This window comes from Lissotriton vulgaris, chromosome 3_1 (assembly GCF_964263255.1).
Source record: "Lissotriton vulgaris chromosome 3_1, aLisVul1.2, whole genome shotgun sequence".
Lineage (NCBI taxonomy): Eukaryota > Metazoa > Chordata > Amphibia > Caudata > Salamandridae > Lissotriton > Lissotriton vulgaris.
This window is the reverse complement of record NC_141689.1, coordinates 1,668,656,334-1,668,682,808: the sequence shown is the minus strand read 5'-3', so window position 1 is coordinate 1,668,682,808 and position 26,475 is coordinate 1,668,656,334. Positions and strand designations below refer to the sequence as shown.

The following is a 26,475-nucleotide window of genomic DNA, read 5'->3' as shown; positions in this document are numbered from 1 at the left end:
ATTTTGAAAGTAAACGCAAAAAATAGTTTTTATCGGTGCACATTAGGGAGGGCGAGATCCAGGATGTACTCAAATATTGCGGTGGTGCACGTATTTGTTGGGTTGACTTGACATGGTGGCCCACCCAGAGCCCACTCTCCCACCTCATGCCATTGGCATTTCACCTTTTATTATGGAGTTTGTGCACTGGAATGAAGGAGGGATCATTTTAATTCTCCACAGCACAGAGAATAATAATCTGCACTTCATACATGCATTTTGTGGTCAAAGCAATTCTTTTTGTTTTTCTATCCTCAATGCAGCAAGTTTCTTTTTTTATGTTTTATTCAAGATTTGAATTTTACCTGCTGGACCATGCCAAAAACTGATAAATATTGGCAGTACCCACTGGTCTAATCATTTTCAAACTTTTACACACTTTGGCTGCTAGTTGTAACAAATAAATGCAATAGCCGAGGGGAATCAGTGGATGCTACAGATGTGGGGTATGATCACTGACTCATTGTCAGTGAAATTGTTCTCCCTCCCAGCTCCACCATTAAGTGAGGCCTTTCCCCACCCACGCCCCTGCACTCTGGAGTGTTGGTGTTGAAGGCCCTCCTCCACATGCAGGTTCCACCTGCGCCTCATCCCTGGTGATCCAGTGGACTTCTGCCTCCATTCTCTTGCTTCGCTTTTCTCTCCTTTTTCACTCATTTTTTCCTCACTTCTATCTCCCCCCTTTTCTCTCTCCTTCTGGGTCTTTCCTCCACTTTCTGTTGTCCCCCCCCCCCATTTTAAGCCCCCCCTTTCACTCTCCTGTGTCCTCTGTGTCTTCCCTCCGTTTTTTACCCTCATCTCAATCGCCCCCTTTCACTCTCCTGTGACCTCTGTGTCCTCCCTCTGTTTTTTACCCTCATCTCAATCTCCCCCTTTCACCCTCATCTCAATCTCCCCCTTTCACTCTTCTGTGTCCTCTGTGTCTTCCCTCCGTTTTTTACCCTCATCTCAATCTCCCCCTTTCACTCTCCTGTGTCCTCTGTGTCTTCCCTCCGTTTTTTACCCTCATCTCAATCTCCCCCTTTCACTCTTCTGTGTCCTCTGTGTCTTCCCTCCGTTTTTAACCCTCATCTCAATCTCCCCCTTTCACTCTCCTGTGTCCTGTGTCTTCCCTCCGTTTTTTACCCTCATCTCAATCTCTCCTTTTCACTCTCCTGTGTCCTCTGTGTCTTTCCTCCACTCTTTCTTGTACTTTTTCTGTCGTTTCCCCCTCATTGACGTTCATTGACCTAAAAAGTGGCAGTGGATTGAGTCAGCACTTTGACTTAATACATGGGTGGAACCTTGTGCCAGTCACATTATTGCTTTATAAAATGCTTTCACACCTTCTGTAATAATTCTTTTTGGACCCATTTATTTGGTGCACCATTCATATATCACAATGCTAATTATCTAATAACATAACCTTTACAGCCTGATTCAGAATTGGTTGAGCAATAACTATCATCTGTTTCTTTTTACGGAAGAACAAAATGAATGAAAATCCACGTGTATATTTTCCTTCTATGTACTCTTTCTTTGCTGAAGGAAATTCCACTTGTGATTTTTTTACTGAATTAGGAATACCTTCACATGCTGAAGGATATTCCTCTACCAGCCAAGGCTGGAAGACAGAAACACCAGACCCTTTGTAGGAAATCAACAATCTTGCTCATAAATACAGACTGCCATGCAGTCTAATTCCAGCCCCCTGTTTAATGTGTGATTACATGCTTACAAGGCCATATCTTTTACATATAAGCTATCCATTCGAAGTTTGATTCAAGAGTAATAACTAATAAGACTATTGCTCTATGTACTCAAAATGTTGTCGTGCAAAACAAAACAAAAAAGAAACAAGCATTGGAAATGCAATAGGTCTCGCACCATTAGAGTTAGTGCTTTTAGAATTGTTTATGGGTTTTTTTTGTAAATGTTTAGCATTTTTGTTTCCTGTAGCCAATGCTAAAGAATTACAAATAAAAAAAGCCATAAACATTTCTTAAAGCTGTAACTGAAATGGTCTGAGACCTATTGCACTGTGTGAGGGTGAGGGGTTGAGGGTGGGTGAGGGTGAGGGTGGGTGAGGGTGAGGGGTTGAGGGTGAGTGTGAGGGTGGGTGAGGGTGGGTGAGGGTGAGGGGTTGAGGGTGAGGGTGAGGGGTTGAGGGTGAGGGGTTGAGGGTGAGGGGTTGAGGGGTTGAGGGTGAGGGGTTGAGGGGTTGAGGGTGAGGGGTTGAGGGGTTGAGGGTGAGGGGGTGGGGTTGAGGGTGAGGGGTTGAGGGGTTGAGGGCGAGGGGTTGAGGGTGAGGGGTTGAGGGCGAGGGGTTGAGGGCGAGGGGTTGAGGGCGTGGGGTTGAGGGCGAGGGGTTGAGGGCGAGGGGTTGAGGGCGAGGGGTTGAGGGCGAGGGGTTGAGGGCGAGGGGTTGAGGGCGAGGGGTTGAGGGCGAGGGGTTGAGGGCGAGGGGTTGAGGGCGAGGGGTTGAGGGTGAGGGGTTGAGGGCGAGGGGTTGAGGGCGAGGGGTTGAGGGCGAGGGGTTGAGGGCGAGGGGTTGAGGGGTTGAGGGCGAGGGGTTGAGGGCGAGGGGTTGAGGGCGAGGGGTTGAGGGCGTGGGGTTGAGGGCGAGGGGTTGAGGGCGAGGGGTTGAGGGCGAGGGGTTGAGGGCGAGGGGTTGAGGGCGAGGGGTTGAGGGCGAGGGGTTGAGGGCGAGGGGTTGAGGGCGAGGGGTTGAGGGCGAGGGGTTGAGGGCGTGGGGTTGAGGGCGAGGGGTTGAGGGCGAGGGGTTGAGGGCGAGGGGTTGAGGGCGAGGGGTTGAGGGTGAGGGGTTGAGGGTGAGGGGTTGAGGGTGAAGGGTTGAGGGGTTGAGGGTGAGGGGTTGAGGGGTTGAGGGTGAGGGGTTGAGGGGTTGAGGGTGAGGGGGTGGGGTTGAGGGTGAGGGGTTGAGGGCGAGGGGTTGAGGGGGAGGGGTTGAGGGCGAGGGGTTGAGGGCGAGGGGTTGAGGGCGTGGGGTTGAGGGCGAGGGGTTGAGGGCGAGGGGTTGAGGGCGAGGGGTTGAGGGCGAGGGGTTGAGGGCGAGGGGTTGAGGGCGAGGGGTTGAGGGCGAGGGGTTGAGGGCGAGGGGTTGAGGGCGAGGGGTTGAGGGGTTGAGGGCGAGGGGTTGAGGGCGTGGGGTTGAGGGCGAGGGGTTGAGGGCGAGGGGTTGAGGGCGAGGGGTTGAGGGCGAGGGGTTGAGGGCGAGGGGTTGAGGGCGAGGGGTTGAGGGCGAGGGGTTGAGGGCGAGGGGTTGAGGGCGAGGGGTTGAGGGCGAGGGGTTGAGGGCGAGGGGTTGAGGGCGAGGGGTTGAGGGCGAGGGGTTGAGGGTGAGGGGTTGAGGGTGAGGGGTTGAGGGTGAAGGGTTGAGGGTGAAGGGTTGAGGGTGAGGGGTTGAGGGTGAGGGGTTGAGGGTGAGTGGTTGAGGGTGAGTGGTTGAGGGTGAGTGGTTGAGGGTGAGGGGTTGAGGGTGAGGGGTTGAGAGTGAGTGGTTGAGGGTGAGGGGTTGAGGGTGAGGGGTTGAGGGTGAGGGGTTGAGGGTGAGTGGTTGAGGGTGAGTGGTTGAGGGTGAGTGGTTGAGGGTGAGTGGTTGAGGGTGAGTGGTTGAGGGTGAGGGGTTGAGGGTGAGGGGTTGAGGGTGAGGGGTTGAGGGTGAGTGGTTGAGGGTGAGTGGTTGAGGGTGAGGGGTTGAGGGTGAGGGGTTGAGGGTGAGGGGTTGAGGGTGGGTGAGGGTGAGTGAGGGTGAGGGGTTGAGGGTGAGTGAGGATGAGTGAGGGGTTGAGGGTGAGTGAGGGTGAGGGGTTGAGGGTGAGGGGTTGAGGGTGAGTGAGGGTGAGGGGTTGAGGGTGAGTGAGGGTGAGTGAGGGTGAGGGGTTGAGGGTGAGTGAGGGTGAGGGGTTGAGGGTGAGTGAGGGTGAGGGTGAGTGAGGGTGAGTGAGGGTGAGTGAGGGTGAGGGTGAGTGAGGGTGAGTGAGGGTGAGTGAGGGTGAGTGAGGGTGAGTGAGGGTGAGTGAGGGTGAGGGGTTGAGGGTGAGAGAGAGTGAGGGTGAGTGAGGGGTTGAGGGTGAGGGGTTGAGGGTGAGGGGTTGAGGGTGAGGGGTTGAGGGTGAGGGGTTGAAGGTGAGTGAGGGTGAGGGGTTGAGGGTGAGTGAGGGTGAGTGAGGGTGAGGGTGAGGGTGAGGGGTTGAGGGTGAGGGGTTGAGGGTGAGTGAGGGTGAGGGGTTGAGGGTGAGTGAGGGTGAGGGTGAGTGAGAGGGAGGGTGAGGGTGAGGGGTTGAGGGGTTGAGGGTGAGGGGTTGAGGGTGAGGGGTTGAGGGTGAGGGGTTGAGGGTGAGTGAGGGTGAGGGTGAGGGGTTGAGGGTGAGTGAGGGTGAGGGTGAGTGAGGGTGAGTGAGGGTGAGTGAGGGTGAGGGGGTGAGGGTGAGTGAGGGTGAGTGCGGGAGGGTGAGGGGTTGAGGGGGAGGGGTCGAGGGGGAGGGGTCGAGGGTGAGTGAGGGTGAGGGGTTGAGGGTGAGGGGTTGAGGGTGAGTGAGGGTGAGGGGTTGAGGGTGAGTGAGGGTGAGGGGTTGAGGGTGAGTGAGGATGAGTGAGAGTGAGGGTGAGTGAGGGGTTGAGGGTGAGTGAGGGTGAGGTGTTGAGGGTGAGTGAGGGTGAGGGTGAGTGAGGGTGAGGGGTTGAGGGTGTGTGTGTGACAGTAACTTGTGTGTGTGAGGGCAGTGTGTGTCAATGCAACGGGGCTCATGTTATCGACCTCAGAAGCATTAAAAGTGTGTGTCTTGGAACGTCTGAGGGCAGCTCGTGTTACAAGCTTGCTTTGAAGATGGTCATGCAGTGCTGGGAGTGGAGCAGATGGTCCTGTTTATGACCTGCAGAGCGCGTGTGAAGTGGGCGCGGATGAAGTGACTGGGGGGTTAGGGGTGTGCACGTTTTAAAAGTAGATACGGCCTCCGGCCGTGAATAATTAGGGGGTGAGAAATGCGCTGGGAGGGCTGCCTTTGATGTGGGAATGCGAGGCAGGCAGGCAGGCGGCTGGTGGCATTGTGCACGCGCTTCATGCACTGCAAGGAATCGCCAGCCAGTGGTGGTGTGGATAAAGACTGGATAAGCCCCTATATAGCTTGCCAGCTGTGCTGCGCACAACAGGCGAGCCCTAAAAAGGAAAAAAATATCCTTGCTTTTCTTTGGAGGACATTTCCATATCAATATTAGTTTGTAAACAGATTGAAATGAAGCAATGCATCTGTTTAGTAACTTTTCACTTACAGGGCCATGGGCATGATCAAAAATCTACACCTCTACTTTTTTATCATGAGATCTTTGAAACTCAAATATATGTTTCAGCATGCCATCTGGAGACCGTGTATTTGAATGCAAAATTAAACTTTGTATTATTGTCGAACTTGTGGCGAGTGCTAGCTAGTTAAAAACAACTGACTTGGCTGTTGCCAAAATGTATTACTATAACAAAATGCCTGTCAATCAACACCTACATAATGCTAACATTTTAAATCATTTGTGATACAGCTCGGCTTACTGTTGCCGAAAATTAAATACACTTGACTTGCAGAAATTTCAGGCGACTGTGCTACGAGGCGAAATACACGTGAAAGCGGTTTCATAACAATGCCATATTCCTTTCAGTGTTTCCCGAGGCTGCATTTTGTATTTCGCCTCGTAGCACAGTCGCCTGAAATTTCTGAAAGTCAGATGGTATGATTTCTTGGTTTTAATTTCACCATTATAGGTTATTTGCCATCCGGATTTTTTCCGCATAGCTCTGCTTGATGCCTGTTATTCTTCAGATCATTAAACTGCATCCATGTATAAAGACCTGATAATCATTTTACATTTTTTAGCCACCCTCTGCTAGCAAAAACATGTTCCCGTGTCGGACTCTGAAGTCATAAATCTTTGCAGTGTCCAGCCTGCCAACCTCTCCATGGAAGTTAAAGACCGTGCCTGGCGTGAGGGCCAGCTTGCCAGATTCTAAAACTACAAGCACCTCCAACCCGGCCGAAATCAGCTGATTTCATTTTAATAAGTTACAATACGTTCATCCTGTATTCAGGCCCTGGTAGGGCCTCAAAAAGACGCATAATATTTTCTGCCTACACACTGCCAGAAGCTATCTTTCCCACATCGTGCACGACGCCCCTGGCTACTGATAACGGCGCACCAGGGCGCCGCGGCGCACAGTTTGGGAACCACGGGCTTAGGAGATAAACCTTGATAATAGCAAGGCTCCTAAGGGATAAAAATCGCCGCAGCTTGTCGATAAAAATATTGCCGCTAAACCAACATAGCGATAATTATCGCTAGTTGTTGGTAATATGCCCCATTGTCTTTATTAATACTTGTTCTGTCTGTTCCTCCATCTTAATGATCAATATTCACCTCAGAACTTGTCCACGAAACAAACAAGCCACTTTCTTTCTGAAATGTATTTTTAATGATGAATTGAAAACTGATTTTATTTCATCCTTAAGATAAAAAGATTGACATTTCAATAGAGATAAGAGATTTAATGCAAGCACACTTTGTTTATTCTTGGCCTATTCGGCTGTGTAGGTTCCGCTCACAGAAAATGCAGCATAACGGAATGCAAGACAGAAAATGGCAATAACACATCCTATCACAAGTGCCAAGTCAAACACAGATGAAAACAATGGAGAGTATCAACTAGTGAATGTACTTTAAAAAATATGTTTAGCTTTTAAAATATAACCTTAGAGGTAAAAAGCAGCATCATGACATACATGCGACTAGTGCAAAAAGGAAAAATAAAATGTTAATAACAGAATGTTATTATCATTTTATTTTATCATACTGAAGCAGTTTTACGGGGCTGGCGGGGTTGTTGTCACAGCCAGCAGGGGGAGGAGTAGTTGGTGCACTTAAGTGCACATGAGGATTTGGCCGGCTGTCTTGGACCGGCCAAACTGTCATGCGCACTTAGCATGTTGCTTACCTGGCTGTATTGCACAGCCTGAGTAAACAACATGCTGAGGCTCCAACTCCCTGTCTGAGCGCAGAACCAGGCCGCTCAGACCAATCACAACGCTGCTGTCATACTTGTGACAGCAGCGTCATGATTGGCTAGGGGAGTATGGGAGCCTGTGTGCTTCCTTGCTTCGTGCGTCGTGGACAGAAGGACGGAGGAGAGGCAGCAGCCGGCGTTCGCCAGGTAAGTCGTTTTTTCATTTTACTTTTTTTCTAACTTTCCCCACCATCGTTCCCTATCAGCCGCCACTACTGCTGCACAAACGGCATCACGCTCAGTGGCATAGCAAGGCTGCCATGGGCCGGAATGCAAGGGATATGTGCCCACAACCTCTGGTTTTGTGTACAAAAAATAAAACAGCCACACATTGGAGTGAACAGGGCCTCTAACACTTCTGAGCCCTGGTACCACTGCACACACTGCACCCTTGAGGACTAAGCTCCGAACAAGTTATTCAATTAAGAGAAATCTGTTTATTAGATGCTCTTATTGCATAACACAAAAAAACAGGTTTATGAAGAATATGTCTTTAAACAGCATGGGCAAGGCTTAAGTGCAAGAACATACAGCACGTTTTGCTACGTTTAGTTTGAAGGGACCTAATTCCCTGTGGAATGGGAGAGCATGAATGCAGCCCAGTGTTCCTGCAAGTTCCTCGGGCTGCCACAATATGCTCAGTAAACTTAGAGTACACTGATCCCCTGCTCCTCGGCAGTGGCGTAACACAAAATGATGGGGCTTCCCTGCAGAATAAGCTTGATGGGGGTTCCCTGATTGGTTGGTTCCCCCCTACACTGCCGGGGCCTACTTGGTAAAGCAGAGTGGCTTTCCAGAGCGTTTAGTTATTTCTTATTCCAGGCCATTGCACGCATTTTGCAAGGCATACAATGACATGGCTCAGAAGGTGTGGGAGCCCCGCCAAAACAAGAACCCATGAGGTACCCCCACATCGCAGGCACTGCAGGGGTCTCCCCTACACCCCTGCTCCTCAGCCAAATGAAGGATGGGACGTGTTTCAGTGACAGTGCCTGTGTGTGACAGGATGAAAGACTTCAGTACAAAGTGGTGAGATTGCAGATGGGCTTCCTGCAGGGCACCACTACCTGTCTCCACCCCTGTCACCCTGGCATGGGTGACAGGGTGACATGGGGTTGGGGGAAGGGAGGTCTCCTTCTCAGTAGCGCAAGCAAGAAAAAGGACTTTCCTGGCATTTGGACCGTTGCCTTGGGGAACTAACTCCTGGACCGTCTATCAAAAGGCTAGGTCTGAGCCATTGGACACCAGATTCTTTGGGCCATTTGGGCCCCTAGACCATATTCCAGTGACACTGAGTTGCAGAGGATGAAGAGAAGTTGAGAGGAAGCCTGGATCAGGTCAGTAAGTGTGTGACATGCTTTGGTGACCACTGTTAGGGCATCAACCCCACTGAATTCCATAATACAGTGAGTGGGTCCTGCTCCAATCTTAGCCCTCAGCAAAGTAGGTCAATCTGAAGGTCTTCAGAGCTGGGACCAGTGGAGTAGCATGGGCAGGGGCTGTTGTCAGGGTGCAAAATTCTTCAGGGCATTCTTAGGGGCGCAACATTTACAAATGAAAAGTGGAAGGATCCTTGCCTTGCCTAGGCACTGACAACCAACTCCATGCTGCTGCCTGGGACCATATCCACACCTAACCACAAAGTGGACGCAAGAGCAGTAGGCCCTCAGCGATCACATTTACTCTCTACAATCTCACTGCTTGTTCATTGCTGCTCCCACTAAAGGTGGGAGACTCCCCTGGAATGCTGGAAGGCAAGAGGTTCCTGCACCCTTAGGTGAAGACGAGATATCAGAGAAGTCACCTCATGACCCTGAGCATCAGAGAGCCACTGGGGCTGGAATCAATGTGGTCTGATTTAAGTTCTGTTGACAATACAGCTATGCATTTATGTTTCACCCTGCTAAGGTATGTGTGTGTGTAATATGTTTAAGTACTTTCAAGTGAGTGTAACAATAAATTAAAAGTGTAGTTATATTTGCTTTGGTCTGCTGTATAACCTACCCCAGTACACATTCCATTACGGTCAATGGCCAGTTCTCATAAATATAGGAATATGTGACGTTACACCACAAGCAAATACCACGAGGTAGGTTACAACGCGGACGTTACATCGTCCGCGTTGTTACCACGCATGGCTTTACATCGCAAGTCATTTCTACGACTTGCGCTAGATGGCGAGCTGGACTTAGGAATAGTATAAATTACTATTCCCACTCCAGTTAGGGCAACAGCAGGAAATGTGTTGTATTTTATTTCCAACACATTCCCTGGTCTTACGCACCATCTAGCGCAAGTCGTAGAAACGACTTGCGATGTAATGCCATGCGTGGTAACAACGCGGAAGTTGTAACCTACCCGCGTGGTATTACCAGCATTGTAAATGCTGTTTCCCTACATATAGGTATGACATGTTGTGACTGACTGACTGGTGTGTAAAAGACCAGAGTTGGGTGCCTAACCAACTGTTTGTGAATCTTCATTAGGGAATTGTCAATGAAGACCAGAATGTGGTACCCTGACAGCTGTGTGTAAAATTTTATTAGGGAACTGTATGTGCCCAAAGGTTGAGCTCATGGACTGACAATCAGGTGAACGCACAAGTTACATCAAAAGTTCTAGAATGAGTTGGGATCTATATGACTTCTTTGTGCGCACATGAGAAAGACATGTGAACACATTCTTATCTATAGTGTGAATAAGGACAGGACCCCACTTCTTCACATGTTAAAGAAAATGCAGACTGTAAGGAAATTGCTCTTTTTGCAAGATCACCCCCCAAAGTTTTTGACTGAAGCAGCTGGTGTTTTGACTCAGAGAGTGCATTAAAGCCTGCTAACCAGACCGAAGTGCCAGCACGCTGACCCTTAAAAGTGTAATGCTGGATTGGTTTATACTGAATTGGCATAGATTTACTTACTTGGAAGTCCCGAGTCTATGGTTCTAGATTTACTCAGGGGCTGTAAGTTAAAGTGCCCCACCAGCACTGCAGCACTTATTGTGCCACCCTGGAAGTGACAAATTGAAAAGCTGTCCCCCAACCTGCCACTGCAGACTGGCAGAGCAGCTTGGCTCAGGCTGTCAAAGGCTGACTAATTAGAAGAGGCTGCTTCTGGGCTGCTTTAGATAACTTCAGGATAGTACATTTTAAAACTACTTTCCTTCAATAGTTATAATAAATACGACCTTGGCAAGTTGTTCGATATAATGTAATTATTATTTTAATACTTTGAATGATATTTTAGCTAGCTACAATCCAAAGTTAGACTTTATCAAATGTAACTAAGTTCTCTCCATGTTAACATATGGGGCTAGCAGCACTACAATGGGAACACAGAATTTGGCTATTTTTCCTTAATAGGGCATATAAATCATCTTTCACATTGTACCTGGTTTTCAAAACTATGCACCCTACCCTTGGAGCACCAAGGAAAGACCTTAGAGGTGATTGCAAGACAGGCCTGGCTTTGAAATGACATCAGATACCACAGCAGTGCACACGTAAGCACATTAAGGCCACTTGGGTCTTTAAACCTACATGCCCTACTGTATACTTGGGACTTACAGGTAGGTTTTTCTGATCAATTACAATTATACCAATCAGTATATATTTTTAGAGTACTAAGCACTGGCCTAGGCCTGGTTAGCAGAGCCCAGGGCACTTTCAAAGGCTGTAATCACCAGCATCAGTTAACAAACGGGGATGATCAGGGCAAAAACAATGACGTTCCTCCAGTCACATTAAACCCAGCTTGTTGCCCAAGTTGAATTTAATATAAGTTTTAAGAAAAACACAACTTTTAGAAAGTTGCCACTCTATTGTCCAAGTTTTCCAGTGGCCATTTGAAGATACTGGCCACAAGACAGCCTTCTGCCCTCCTGAGGAGAAGTGTGAATGACTCCCAGGAGTGGGAATAATAGAGGCCTGCTGTTATCTCTCCCTGGCAGGAAGCCACACTGAGTGTGAGTACAAAAGGTGAGATTTAAAGAGGAAGCTGACTTTGAAGGACACATAGTGGGAGTGTCGCTCTGAGGTAGCCGTACCTCTCGAGTGGCCTACAAAGCTCTTGACACCAAGAGAGGTTGACGGGATTCTGCCATCTTGGGAGTGGGCAGAAAGTGCACTCTGGGATTGCTAGGTGCCACACTTTGCAGAGGACAGGAAAAGGCTTGGTATTTAGTTGTCTCGTAGCCGCCATATCACCCAAGGGCACTTTTTGGGCATAAATATAGCACACCTAGCACTCAGACCTCATATCATGTCTGGACTGTCGAGAGAACTAAAACAGGACTTCCCTGCTGCTCCTTAGATCTGGCAAAATATCCTTGGGCTAGCAAAGAGAGGACTGTGACTGTGGTACCTGGCTCATGGAAAATTCACTACCAAGACACAGGAGATGAACTCCAAGAGTCAGTTGGCTTACTTACTGCTACAACACCAGGTCCACAAAAACTGACGGATCCCATTTTGGCATGCCAGTAGTCACAATCGCTTGATCACAACTGATTGCCGACATGTAGCCTGGGAGACCAAGTCCCGATGCTGAAAAGTTGCACCTGAGTCTGCTGAACCTGGGTGACCTGTTGGAGTGCAATTTGACCTCCCAAGATGGACACTATCCTGCACCAAAGGAAACCACTTATTTCTGCTGTGCTCGCAAAACAGTAGTCCAATGGCAACTGGAATTTTGATGGACCAAAATGGGCTTTGAGGGACATCAACCACTGTGGCCAAAGTGGCCCCATCAAGCCCGTAGACCAAGGAGTAACCCCAGCAAGTCCCTCGTCAAACGCACAATATCCTTAATCTTACAGCATCTTCAGCATCCTGTATCCCTGAATCAGGATCAAAAGTGCATGACAATTTGCCCATAGAACTCAGAACTGGACTGGAGTCACTACATGTACCTGTTTAAAGGTGCGCCTTGGCACAAACACGGACAGTGAACTCATTACTTAATATTTGCCTCTGTGTCTTTCTGCCCTTCCCATCTTTCTACTGCAATACACTACCCTACCCTCCCTATTTATAAAAAATCTATAGCTGGTGCATTGCCAACTTCACTCTCCACCCTCTGCACCTTACCTCCTGCTTCGTCCAGGCTGAAGCCATGGCCCATGCTGAGAGCAGCTCTGTGAGAACCACTGGTCAATGTGGGGCTTGTTTTTCCCTGTAGGAGAGCTTTGGCTGACAAGAAATGTGGCTGTTGGAATAGGTAGCACACCGCCTGCGTTCTTTGTGGACACCTAAGAGAATCCCTTCTGCTGCCTCGCTTTGGTTTTCTGCCTTGCTGTAGGCGCCTGAGCACCCAGCTTCCGAATTGCATGTGGTCTCCAGTTCCTGCCTTTTCCAGCCTGATCCAGTGACAATGCCGCTGCCCAAGTTTTCCCACCTGGATTTTTAAGCTTATCGCTCTTCCTGCCAACAGAAGCCCTGCCCACCCCAGGACCTACCTAATGCAGGCCGCACCGCAAATGCATTAGTAAGCACCTGGGCACCCAGCTTACCCCTGGCCAGTGGTTTCCAGTTCCTGCTTGTTCCACCCTTATCCAGTGACCCCACCGCTGCACGGGTTTTCCCGCCCAGGTTTTCCTGTCTGGGTTTTCCCACTCACCGGTCTTCCTGCCAACAGAAGCCCCTCCCACCCCCATACCTACCTAATGCAGCTCACACTGCAACATAATAGTAGGCACCTGGGCATCCAGCTTTCCACTATTCTGTGGACTCCATTTCCTGCCTGTTCCAACCTTATCCAGTTACACCGCCGCTGCCTGAGTTTTCCTGCCCGGGTTTTCCCAACTGGGTTTTCCATCTCACTGTTCTTTCCATCAACAGAAGCCCCGCCCACCCCAGGAACTACCTTATGCAGGCAACAGCATGATCATATTAGTAGGCACATGGGCACCCAGGTTGCCACTTGCCTGGGTCCTCCAGTTCCTGCGTGTTTTAGCCTGATCCAGTGACACTGTCGGAGTTTTCCTCAACGGTCTTCCACCTCACCGTTCTTCCCACAAGCAGAAACCCCACACACTCAGAACATACTTAATGCAGGCCGCACCACGATGGCACGAGTAAGCACCTGGGCACCCATCTTGCCACTTGCCTGTGGCCTCCAGGTCCTGCATGTTAAAGCCTGATCAAGTGACACCGCCCCTGCGTGGGCTTTCCCACCTGGGTTTACCTGCCCGGGTTTTCCCACTCACTGCTCTTCCTGTCAACAGAAGCAACGCCCACCACAGGTCCTACCTAATACAGGCCACATCCTGAATGCAATAGTAGGTTCCTGGGCACCCAGCTTGCTACTTGCCTGTAGCCTACAGTTCCTGTTGTTCCAGACTGATCGAGTGACACCGTCGCTGCCCTGGTTTTTCTGCCTGAGTTTTCCCATTCACTGTTCTTCCCGCCTACCCAGGACCAACGTAATGCAGGCTTCAATGTGACCGCATAAGTAGGCACCTGGGCACCCAGCTTGCTACTTGCCTGCAGCCTCCAGTTCCTGCTTGCTCCAGCCTTATCCATTGATACTACTACTGTCTTGGTTTTCCCACCTAGGTATCCCAACTGGGTTTAACACCTCACCGTTCTTCCCACCAACAGAAGTCCCACCAACCCCAGGAACTACTTATTGCAAGCCACAGTGTGAATGGATTAGTAGGCACCTGGGCACCCAGATTGCTACTTGCCGGTGGCCTCCAATTTCTGATTTTCCAGCCTGTTCCAGTGACACAGTCTGGGTTTTTCTGCTCACAGTTCTTCCCGCCAACAGAAACCCTGCCCAACCCAAGGACTAATTAATGCAGGCCGCAGCGGGATCGCACTTCTCGTGCGCCTAAGGTGCTTCAAAGGCAAGCCCATCAACACTGGTCTGTGCCTAGACCACATCCAGCTCCACGACCCCTGGCCCTTCCGCCCCTCGAAGAAACAGCATCACCGAGCTCTACACCCTTGCTGTTGGAAGCCACAACAAACAATGTCACAGTGCTGACCCACACTCCAAGGTAGCACTTTTCACCTGCACCTACTGCCACTTCACCTGCCACAGCACACACATGCCAGCCTACCAACCAGCCCTGTCCCGAACACATCCCAAACAACACCTGAACAAAAACCACCAACTTAAATGCACCCTTCTCAACACACGCTCACTATGCAAACACACCTACAAGATTTGGGACCTCTTCTACACCCTCAAACCAGACATCCTCTTCCTCACTGAGACCTGGCTCAACCTCACTTCTGTGCCCGACATCACCACCACAATACCAGGAGGATATAAGATCACCCATGTGACCACATTAACAAGCCATTAACAAGCATGGCAGAGGGGTCGCCATCACACACATGGGATCCATCCAATGCACCACCACAAATGATGACATCAACCCTGCCATTGAACACCTTAACTTCTAACTCCAAACAGACAGCAAAACCTCCATCAGGGATACCCTCATCTACTGCCCCCAAGACCACCTCCAGCCTTCTGCAACTTCATTGCCAACTTTATCGTGCCCTTTGCCATAGACTCCAACAACTACATTTTCCTACGAGACCTTAATTGTCATCTTGACAACCACAATGACATCAACACTACCAACCTCCTTGACAGTATGAACAAAATTTGACTCACCCAACTTGTCCACAACCCCACATACAATGTAGGCCACATGCCAGACTCCATCTTCACCTCCAAAGACCACATCAGGTACAGCCACACCACTTAATTCACCCGGACCGACCGCTCCATTGTCCACTTCAACATCACCAGCTCACGGACCTCTGGCCCCAGTCTGCCACATCAGCTGGAGCTAAGTCTCAAAGGACACATGGATCAATGTCTTCAACACCACCCACCCCAACTCCTCCAACAACATAGGCAAGAATGTCAGAAACTTCAAGAATTGGATCACCAACTGCGCCGGTAGCATCTCTCCCATTGGCAACAACACCTACAGAAGGTCCACCAGGCAGTCCAGGTGATACACTGACGATCTCAGAACTGTTATACAACACTGGAAACAACTGCAAAGGAGATGGCACACCAGCTTGAACACGACCAACAAGACCGACTTCAAGACAGCCCTTACCATCTACCACAGACAGTTGAGAGTATAGAGGATAAAGGCCTTAGCCTCACGCATCGAATCAAGCTTCAATAACATCATAGAACTCTTCAGCTTTGCCAAAGAATTCTCCAGCCTTTCAGCTGCAACAAACAACATTACCCCCTCAAAGGAACTCAGCAACAACATTGCAAACTTCTTCCACAACAAGATCGTCAACATCTAAAGAAACTTCAAGGCCCAGCCCAAGGCCACCAACTTCTTTAAGATACACAACAATCCCACTACCACCACAGACATCAGACTAACCGAATGGAGCCAGCACTCCCCAAAGGACACTGCCTCCATCATGAACATGGTCAACTCAGGGGCCTCAACCGACCCATGCCCCCAAGACATCTTCAACCGGGGTGAAGCCAAAATCAGCGACATACCACCTTGTTCAGCACCTCAATTGCCATGGCCACATTCAAGAAACCATCAACAGACCCCAGTGTACTCAATCACTAGTGACTGATCTCCCTGCAACCGGCCAAAGTATTAGAAAAAGCCATCAACCAACAATTCCCCTAACATCTGGAACTGAACCTCCTACTCGACTCCTCTCAATCCAGATTCTGCAGCAACCACAGCACTGAGACAGCCCTCATTACGGCTACCAACGATATCCAAGCCCTACTCGACTGAGGAGAGAGTGCAGCTCTGATCCTCCAAGACCTCTTGCCAGCCTTTGATATGGTCTCCCACCACACACTCATCCCAAGCCTACATAACATGGGCTTCTATGGAGCCGCTGTGTGATAGATCACCTCTTTCCTCAGCAGGAGAACACAAAAAGTCCACCTTCACCTCTGAACCCAAGGAAATCATCTGTGGAGTGCCCCAGGATCCTTGCTCATCCTCACCCACTTCAACACGTATATGAAATCTCTGGCCAGCATCGCCAAAACCCACGGATTCAAGATCATACCCCACGCTGATGGCAAACAACTCATCCTCTCATAAGACACCATCAACACCATCCACAACTGCATGATAGAAGTTGCCAACTGGATGAAGGACAACTGCCTGAAGCTCAGCTCAGACAAGGTAGAGGTACTGATTTCTGGACAACAAGCTAACGATGAAGACTCAGGTCACCTCCATCTGCTCTTCCTGCTTCTTCATGCTCTGTATGCTTTGTAAGATATTCAAATGGCTACCTCAAAGATCACCCAGACCCTCATCTCTAGCCAACTGGACTAAGGCAACGTTGTCTATGCAGAGATCGCAGCTCACCTCCTCTGATTACTACAGACCATACAGGACCCCACAGTCAGACTTATTCTGGATCTCCTTGTAGGAACCAACATCACACCCTACCTCAGGGAACTCCACTGGCTCCCTGTACAGAAAAGATGCCAGCTCAAGCTCCAGACCCAGGTGTACAAGGCTCTACACAACTGCAGCTACACCTACCTGAACCACCAACTGAACTTCCTTCAGCCCACCAGACATCTCCGCTCCGCACCCCGTTCACTAACCCTCACCCACCGCATCTGACGTATCAGATGTGGAGGTCGCTCCTTCTCCTACCTAGCAGCAAAGTCATGAAACGGGCTACCCTTTTATCTACAGACCTCCCCATTCCTTTCAGAGTTCTGAAAATCTCTGAAGACCTGGCTACTTGGCTTATAAACTGGACCCTGCCAGCGGCTGCATACCCTCACAGGTGACAAGAAGTGCTCTACAAATCTACTGATTGATCGCTTGGTCTCCAGAGACATGGGTGAAGAAGGGGTACAAAGAGAAAGCAAGTGCTTCCCCGCCAGTCCTTCTCCTTATGACATAGCAACAGTGGAATCCAACTTTGGTTTCCAACTGATGCTACCATCATAGTTGTGAATAATCATGTTTCGGATCAGGCTGTTTATGTTCATGGCTCTCAATAACGAGTTATACATAAAGCATTGCCACATTTTTTTTGCAATATATTTTCTTTCTTTATTCTGATATTTCTATTGGCAGTTCTATGCCACAAATCACTGAAAAAGATCGTCTGACATAAATATTGCTGAAGGGATATTTTTGCCAACGATATTTAGGACACAATATTTTTGTTAGGCAATATTCAGTCCAAGATATTCTGGTAACATATTTTATTGGTAGCTTTAATTACATGGGGTCGTTTTCATTTTACTGTGAGTGATTGTGGTTTATTTCAATTTCTTTGTTCTTCTCTTATTTGTTTCAATATTTCCTCACTGTCACAGAACCCAAACATAATAATGGAACTCAAGTCTGATTACTCACTCCTAGCAACCATTTTCATTTGAGAAAAATGATTTGTGCTGGTATGAATGTGACTTTTCTAACAACTATTTGGCAGGACCCCATTACTGGAGACAAAGTGACTGCCCTACAAGATGCACAAGCGGACATCCAATCACATACCGTTAAACTATCTACAAAGCATATGCACACTGCAAGAATGTAGCACATTGTCATGATTTTAAAATTAAATGAAAATAAAAAATTATATCGTCAATTTAGTTGAAGGTCAAATTAGAGAGGAACAAGGACACGAAAAAGGGGCATTTATTTTAATCCACATTATGGCACAGTTTCTGTCAAATTTCCAAGAAATATTAAAATGTCCTTCCTAGATATGGCAGACAATTTCAGGGATTCTTCACAAACATGCAAAACCCTTTCAAAGCCGGCCGACCTGTCACAGAGCTTCAATTGATAACACCATAAATCTACATTAATTGTTTGTGTCTGCCTCAGTCAATGCAGTGCAAGCATATTCCAGCAGCGAGGTGCTAGGCAGGGCAGCTCAATGGAGATGTTCTGACATGAGCACAGAAGAGCTGCATCGCCTGTAGCCTGGCAGAGGTAGGCTTCAGTGCAGGAACAAAATGCTGACCAAGAAGATATTTCAATACAGACAGAGCCTCAAAATGTACATTAAATTCAGAAGCGAGACTCCAATGTTGCTCCTGGTTTACAAAGCTCATGCAAATGGTTCAGAAAGGTGTGCACGTGTAGAAAGCCAAGACTGGTGAGCAGTTTGTTTGCACACCGTCACCTACACAAGTACACTTGAGCAAACACACATATCTCTGATACTAGGATCATCAGCTGTCACTACTTGCCAAAAGCAGTGACCTCAAAGTAAACCCACTTAAAAAAGACACAATGGTGCATGAGGGACCCACACAATAGCAGAACTGGGCAGTATGTGTAGTGCTTTTTGCAGTAGTGATTGTCTGAACCTGGTGCCCACTGGGTGCTGTTCTTATCCAGGATACATAAGTGCTACCGGGGACCCCCATGGAATCGACTCAGCTGGACTACTCCCATACCTAAGTCTGGGTGGCACCGTCATTAAATACTGAAACCTGCCGACCTTCCTCTTCTACTAATGTAGACCAAACCTCTAAGGCCACATATGCAACTCCAAGTAGAACTTTGCCCGCACCATGGCCAAGTTTGGCAAGCATGTAAAAAACCCTCTGTGCTGGGGAAAAGGGGAGATTTAAGTAAATTTGCTGTAGCTGTACTGCACCCTTGATAGCGTGGTTGTAAATTACTCTTTGGCCTTTCGTTGGCCTTCATTTGGCACTAATTGAAGGTGATGGCCCTTTTTTGTGTATAGTTATGATACACAGTTTTTCACATTTTTGTACACAATTCTTGCTCAATCTTTTTCACTACACATGGTGTATCCATCTTCCTATCTCCTGATGAAGACCCAGTTTTATGAAATCATCGTTCCACAGGTCAAAACGTCGCCGCTAAATTACTAATGCTTGTATGTTGTAATTTATGATTGGGCAAAACTATAAATAGGACTGTTTGCCATATATTATACTGAACTGTTTCTGTTGAAACCCAACATTCTTCTAAATGTGTTCTTTATCTATGCCTGCTTAGTCTCATTCGCTTTCTGTGAGCAGTGCAACACTACACGTATTTTGATTTCTGGAACACCTTTCATGCAAAAATAAATATCTTATGTGCTGTATGTAACAATACATGTTGCACCAAGAGTGAACAAGCGAAAATCAGAGTGTACTTTCTTTTCATTAAACTGACAAGATGGGGACATTTTTATAGATTCTCACTAAGGTATACATGATTTATTGACTACATCTGACAGAATCATAGTTGTATCCAATAGGCAAGAACGGAACTGTCAGTTTTTTATTTGCTCTTTCGCAGATTGGTGGGAAAAGTTATGCTCATTTGATTGCATTTATTTGTTAGGCTACGAAACTGTTGAATGAAACAACACTCGTCCAGTCTACAGAGCAGTTTAGGGCGATAAACCTATATTTACAGCTGAAAATTGCTCAATTCACTTCTATCAGGACTCCATAACAATTCACGGCAGGCGTAAAAGCTTTTACTACTACCTAATTTGATGCCACGTCTGTGAGCTATCACATAGTCTGCAACTCTGCGCAAAGGGGGCGGAGTGGGAGGATCAAGCCGTGATTTGCCGTGAAAGGTAGTGAACAAGTTTGTGCGTTTTTTGGCATTCCCAAACTCCTCTCCCACCCTTTCCTGAAAAAGGTCCGAGATTACATCAAGCAAAGGGCTATATTACTCCCATGTCTGAGTGGGAAGTGAACAGAACAATCCCAAGCTTGGTGGAGATGTAGTGGAAGAGACGTTCACCAGAGGAACATTGTTTTTCCTGAGGAAAAAAAAATAATAATAATAATATATATATAAATATATATATATATATATATATATATATATATATATATATATATATATATATATATATATATATATATAAAAATCCAAACTTCTTCCAAGAATCGGTTTAGCAAAAAAGGAATGTCTATATATATATATATATATATATATATATATATATATAATGTTCATTGCACTGAGGGCTGCACTTCCATAATATGAAATTCTTCCTTGAGCATAAATCTGCACTGGGGAAATAGCACGTGTCACGTGACACTCCAATTACAAGCCCTGGCAAACTGCACCTGGAGTAGCTTTCTATGTGCCCTATTTGGAATGTTTATGAAGTATGTCTGCACGTGTAATTGTACAACGTGTTTGTGAAGTGTGCCCCAAGAGTCAAGGTAAAGTGCATGGACCACTCATAACAGAGGCATTAGGAGATGGGACAGGACATCCCCATTCCGGCTGGAGATGCGTCCCCCATTGTGAGAGACACCACGACCTCCCTCCATTGCCCTTCTCCGCCCTCGCACAAAGCTTCTCTGTGCAAAATGTCTACACCTAGGGGCAGAGTCTGATAACTGTCTTTTAGAAATAGGCTGCAATTGTCTTATACAGTTGTATTTAAATGGTCACTATAGACATATTTACAGTTCCTGCTTTTGGAAGAGTGTATTAAGTGTGGCTCAATGATTAGAGGGGCAGACCCTGATGCAGAGGTCTAGCCTGGAACCAGGGTTCAATTCCCCGCCTCGGTGGGTCTTGGGCTCAAAAATTCCAAGGAACTGATAATTCTCGCCTCGGTGCCTATTCTAATCATGCAGTGCAACTCTGGGCAATAGCTTGCTTAATCTCCACAACGTCCCCCACAACGCTAAGGATGCCTGGCCTCCACCTTGGGGGTGCCCAGGAGTGCACGCCTCACAGGGAAAGCCAGGATGGGTTCCACTGCGGTATTCGTACAAGCGCCTTGAGACCCTTGCGGGTGAGTAGTGCGCTATACAAGTATCAATTTACATTTTATTAAGTTATTAGTTGCTAGTTATGAAAATGAGTGGGTGAATGAATGAGTAACTGATGGAATGAGAGGGAGAGTTAATGGGTACGTGAATTAATTGTGGCGTGATCACATCACGGAGTGAGAGAATGGTTGAAGTACTCAGCAAGTGATGAAGTGTGTCTGCAGGAGTGAATACGTGAGTATTTGATCAATGGCCAAGATATGGGGAGAGAGAAGGAGTGAGTGATGTAGTGATCGAGGAAAGGAGTGAGTCAGTGAATTAGTCAGTGAGCAATAAAATGAGGGTAGGTGAATGAAAGAGCGTGTGAGTGAGTTACTATGTGAATTAATGAATAACGGACAGAAATAACGCATAGTGTGTAGTTCTTGGGGGTGCGTGTTGTAGCTTTACCAACCTCTTTGCCCATAGAGGTATTTCTTAATTATGAAATCCCAGAAGAAATGTTGCTAAAATATCCCTGATTATGAGTGGTCTGGGAAAGGTTTAGGGATTTAAAGCACCTGGTTAGTACTGATGCTACAGGTTGTGGTATTTGTGATTACATCTGAAAAATGGGGAATTACTTGGAGAATCGGAGTTTTCCGCACTGAATTCTGCACTATTGCATTTTTCTGCACACTTTTCTTTGGGTAAATTTCAGCAGGTTTCGCTTGCCAAAAATTGCATGGGGAAAATATGGTGTGTGCAGTGCTTACACAGGGACTTGAAATTACAAACACTATGCAAAACCAGTAGAACAAGGTCTCAGTCCGCTTGTAATCTGGGCTACAGTCCGGCACATAAGGTCATTCAGCCCTGGAGTCAAACTATATAAAGTGCAAGTTTAATATCCATATTTCTTCCAAAGGTTGCTAGCAGTAGACCATTGATTCCTCTGGGATATAAGAAATGAAAAGCATGGCCATAATACCAGGTGTTGCATTACTGACTTCACACATCTTTCAGTCGCTGATAACAAACACTACTAATGCCTAGGCCTCACTCCTAGCCAATCAACAGCCACCTATTCCCTGAAGAGAAGCTAAAAGAAGGACAAGGAGTGGAAGCTACAGAAACTAAAGATGGACTTTGTGCCCTTAGTCCTTTCTGTTCTGGCAGTTGGGTTCACGACCTTTGTTGACCAGGCGCAGCAAGGGCAGAACCATAGGTAACAAATGGTGAGCCAAGGGTAGCAGGTTAGGTGCTATCTGTAACTAGCATGCGTTATGGGTAGGTTGACCTTCTCGTTAAATGCTAAATGTGAAGTTGATAACAAGTCTCCTGACTGAGACTGCCCATTCACACAGACGACAAGTCTTGCATTCCATAAAGAGTACATATGCAGATGTGCAGTGTGTTATATGTTATGCATTGCCATTGTTGATTGTGGGAGGGACCATGCCACAATAGAGGTGAAACTATAAGTAAATATAAAGCACTCTCCCCTCTGCGAATGTACGATTATTAGTACAGTTTCTCTGAATAATCTGTTGTTGGGTCACACTATTTTAGATGCAGTGCCATAAACAGTGATTTTGGTCCTCAAGCCTGCTGTGTTTTGATGTCACGCTTTGATGGTGGCCGATTGGGGGACACTTTGGTGGCCCGCATTGGATTATGAATTATACCGTTCAGTCACTCTTGTGTGGTGTGTCTGCCTTCCACAGGTCTCTACATACAAAACACATCAACCACAAGCCAAGTATTTAAAAAAAAAAAAAACATAGGTTGAGTAGGGAATCGTGACTTCTTTCCAGAACAATCTACGTGGAACAAATAGATGGGCAGGTGTGGAGACAAGTTAAAGAAACGCTGCCGAGCTGGTGCTGCTCTGTGTCGATGTGGAATCCTGAATGACTGACTTCTGCCGGTGTGTCTCACGCCGGCGGCGCTGCCCGGCTTCAGGGCGGCCTCTGAAGCAGACCCCTGCAAAGGCCCCCCCCCCCCCCCCCCCCCCTCCCCCTGCAAAGGCTCTCTATTGAAGGGCTGCGTTCAACCGAGGGCGCCCGGCTGAGACCGCGGCCTCCTGCCCCCGAGGGGCGCGAGAGAGGGGGCCCAGAAACGAACCCCCACCCCAATTCCCTGATCATCTACGAAGTCAGCGATAAATGCTCAATGCAGCAAAACGCCGCCTGCCTGGCGAGGAGGCAGAACCTGCTTCACTGATGGAGGGATGAGAGGGGGTGGATGCAACCCGGGCTGGAAGTGTGGTCCCCGCCACCAATAACACGGGTGATTAAACCATGAAGGTGGATCTATAGATTATCAATGGCTGCCTGTCCCTCACCCACAGCCAGCTATGCACTGAGGGGGCAGGGGTGCTGCAATAAGCAGGGTGGGTGGTTGTAATAGCAATCTGGTTTCCTATTTGTGAAGCATCAGACAACATTGCATGCCACCTACCAGAGGATGGGTGGATGGGGTGAGCTGTAGGTCAGTGGGACCAGTGGATGGTATGAGGCAACTGGACATTCACTGCACCTGTACTATGGCACCTGTGCATAATGGGAGCTGACCAGTGCCTCTGCCACTACATCCTCAAGCAATGCGTCCAGCTGCAAACTCAAGTGGATTTAATATGAGCCCAGAAGCATGGGATGGAAATGTGAAACAGTTGAATGAGAAAAAGTTACAGGTGGGAGGCCATGGCCGCCCATGGTTGGTCTGAAAGCAGATGGGGTGGGACCCATCACTCGTACCTTGCGCTTTCGATCCATCCGGTCGCGAGGGGTCTTCCGCTGCCTTCGCCTCTCCTTTTCCTTATCTTCGATGATGGGTACCTCCAAATCCCTGCATTTTTTGATGGAAGCGGCAGCATGAGCCATCTTGAGATGAGGAACCTCAACTCCCAAATTTTGAGCTCACGGCGAATCAGGTGATTGCTCTCTGTCGAGGTCCTGCGCTGACTGGCAGCCAAGGCTTGATGGGGGTAATCCCCTCTTTCTGCACCTCTGAGGCAGGTCACAGCTCCACTCCAGCTCTTGCACAACCCATCACCTAAAAGAGCTTATGGATGCCTTGAAGCAAAGAAGCAAACACACCCACACAGGCAGCAGCAGCCAGGTAAGCAAAAAAAAAAAATCAAACGCCCTGACCATTAGACTGGAACCCCTCCAGATTTGCAGTGACCGCTGGTAGAGATGAATGCCACAGACCATGTAAAAATCTATCCATAAGAAGCAGGTTCCCAGGTAGGAGAGGTCTTTCGGGACCACTTCACACACAGCTCGTGTCCTCTGGCTAAAGCCAGGAAGGAGCCATCGCGCCGGAGCCTGTAGGGGGAGGGCAGGTCCTTGCAGATTCCAGCAGCACTCCTATGCAGGGTGAGAAGAGAAATGGTGCAGTCTGACTTAATGACTTGCTCCCGCTGCTGCCGCTGTTGCTATGACTGTCTCCGCTGAAACACATGACTTGAATCCCCCCTCCCGACTGGTTCTTTCCTGCCTTCCTGCAAATGAAAGTAAAAGGACCGGCTCGGTCCAATTCACCTGTGCGTGCACCCAGTCATTTGAGCGCAGGGTGGGAGTCCGGTGGTCAGGGAAGGGGTGGGCATCCACCCACGTGATGCTCCAATGAGGAAAGCTGCATGAAGCAGTGCACGGAAGAGAGCTCGGAAGGGAAGAGGGGGCTCGCGGCGGTGCTCTGGCGGAGGAGGGGGGCGAGGAGGGGGCTTAGCGCTGCAACAACACATTAATCCTCACACAGTTCCCTCCCTGAACCGGCCACGTACCCCGAGGCGGTTTCTGTGGCTCGTGAAGAAGCCGTTTGCAGGAATGACAGTGTTAATAGTACGTTTTTGGGGTGCACCTTGTAGGTGCAACCCCCATCCTCACTTTCTTTATGGGTTCCACCTGCTGCATCAAAGGGAGGCCTGCTCTCATCCACGAATGCCAGAGGAGTTTAATACTGCCCATGCGCCAGCCACAGTGAAAGGAATCCCCACTCCCATGAATAAAGGCTGTGACGAGTGGCAGCACTCCCAAGGCATGTGAGTGTCTCTGAGGGGGCCTGGGGGAGTCTTCCGTGCTGACCAACGTGCTGGGAAAGAGGAAACAAGAATGAGTGGTTGAGACGGCTGCTTCCAGGAGGGCGATCTCCCTCTGGGCACTCCAGAGTACACCCACTGCCAAGGACAGAGAGTTATGATGGTTATAGGCATAGGTCACCCTACCTACTCCATAGCTTCCAAAGCGTCTTAAAACTGCAATATCTAATTATGTGCATGTTGTGACTGAGAATACCGCTTGATGAGATACAGCCATGCGTGCAGGAACTGACATCACCGCATTTCCCATCACCCATCTGCACAGGAAGTTATATCACAAGCTTTAAAATAAAAAGCCTCTCTAGAGGACTTAATTTTCCACCACCCATCTGCACAGGCTGGTTTCCCCCCCAAACTATCTTTTTTAGGGAGAAGCCAGGCAAGAGGACTTTATTTTCTGTCACTCATCTGTTCCAGAGTGACATCACAGCATTTCTCATCATCGATATGCACAGAAAGTAACATCACTTCCCACCTTCTACTTACTTTAGGCGACACCTCAGGGTGTCCCACCCCTTGGGTGTACCTACAGAAGGTTAGATATAAGGGAATTGCCTGTTTGGGGCTGTTGTGACAGGAAGGGCCTTGAACCAGAACCCCTGTTCCACTGAAACTTAGAAGGTGCAATATAATCATAGCCTAACCCCATATTGCCAATCACCACAATCACACCCAGAGCAGGACAGAACAAATACTAATTTAGCATAAACACAACACTTAGACTCAACCTCGTACATGTCTGTCTACCACACACCTTCAAATTACAGAATATAAGTACTCCATGCAGCTCATCACCTGTCACAAGCTTGGTGCCCTCCTCACCATGGTTCACCCTACATCTAACACATCCTAGGCGTCCTTCTTCCCACACACTACAGCATCTATCATGTGGACCATGCAGATCAGAAGAGAGGTGTTCTCACTAACATCCATAAGTCTTACTGAAACCATTGGCAAGCACACTTAACTCATCTACTCAGATACTAACATGCCACTTACCACTCTCAGCAGCTCAGACCACCATTTTCCATTTTTTTACAGGGCACTTGGACAGGACAAGGTCTTCATTGATTAATTATTGGCTATTCTTGCCTCCTCATCCATCCACCACACCCCATCACATTCATGAGTAACTTCTACTGCCCATACAATACATGCAAAAAAAATGATTCCCCCTCTTAAATCAAATTGACGCACTCAACATGATACATCATGTCACCCAGCCAACATACTCCAATGGACACATCCTCGATCTGATGTTTTCAACATCACCAACGCCCAAATGCAAACAAACCATACTCCCGGACTGGACCGACAACCTTGCCATTCCTTTTCTCCCCTGCTCAGCAACCTACCAACACCCCAAGGCCAACCCACAAGAGAAGAGCAGACCTTCAAATACTTCTCCATCAACAACTTAATTCATGAACTCATTTCTCTTCCTGCTGATGCCATGTCGAATGCCAACAACCTTCTAAACAACTACAGCGCTTTTTTTTGAAAACTATGCGAACACTTATACTACAATGAAAACATGCAAGTGCAAGTCAAAACCTTCAGCACCCTAGTAGCTCACTGACAATAAACGC

The 26,475-nt window shown here is 48.1% G+C and overlaps 1 protein-coding gene across 1 annotated transcript in view; it reads right to left on the bottom strand.

Moving 5' to 3' along the window:
• ANK2 (ankyrin 2) overlaps positions 1–24,079 on the bottom strand; it is an 874,236-nt gene extending 850,157 nt beyond the window's left edge. Inside the window, exon 1 of the mRNA XM_086962136.1 lies at positions 23,541–24,079. Coding sequence (XP_086818262.1) covers positions 23,541–23,666 — 126 coding nt within the window. The 5' untranslated portion in view covers positions 23,667–24,079. The remainder of the gene's footprint in view (positions 1–23,540) is intronic.
• Between the last annotated feature and the right edge of the window lie 2,396 nt (positions 24,080–26,475).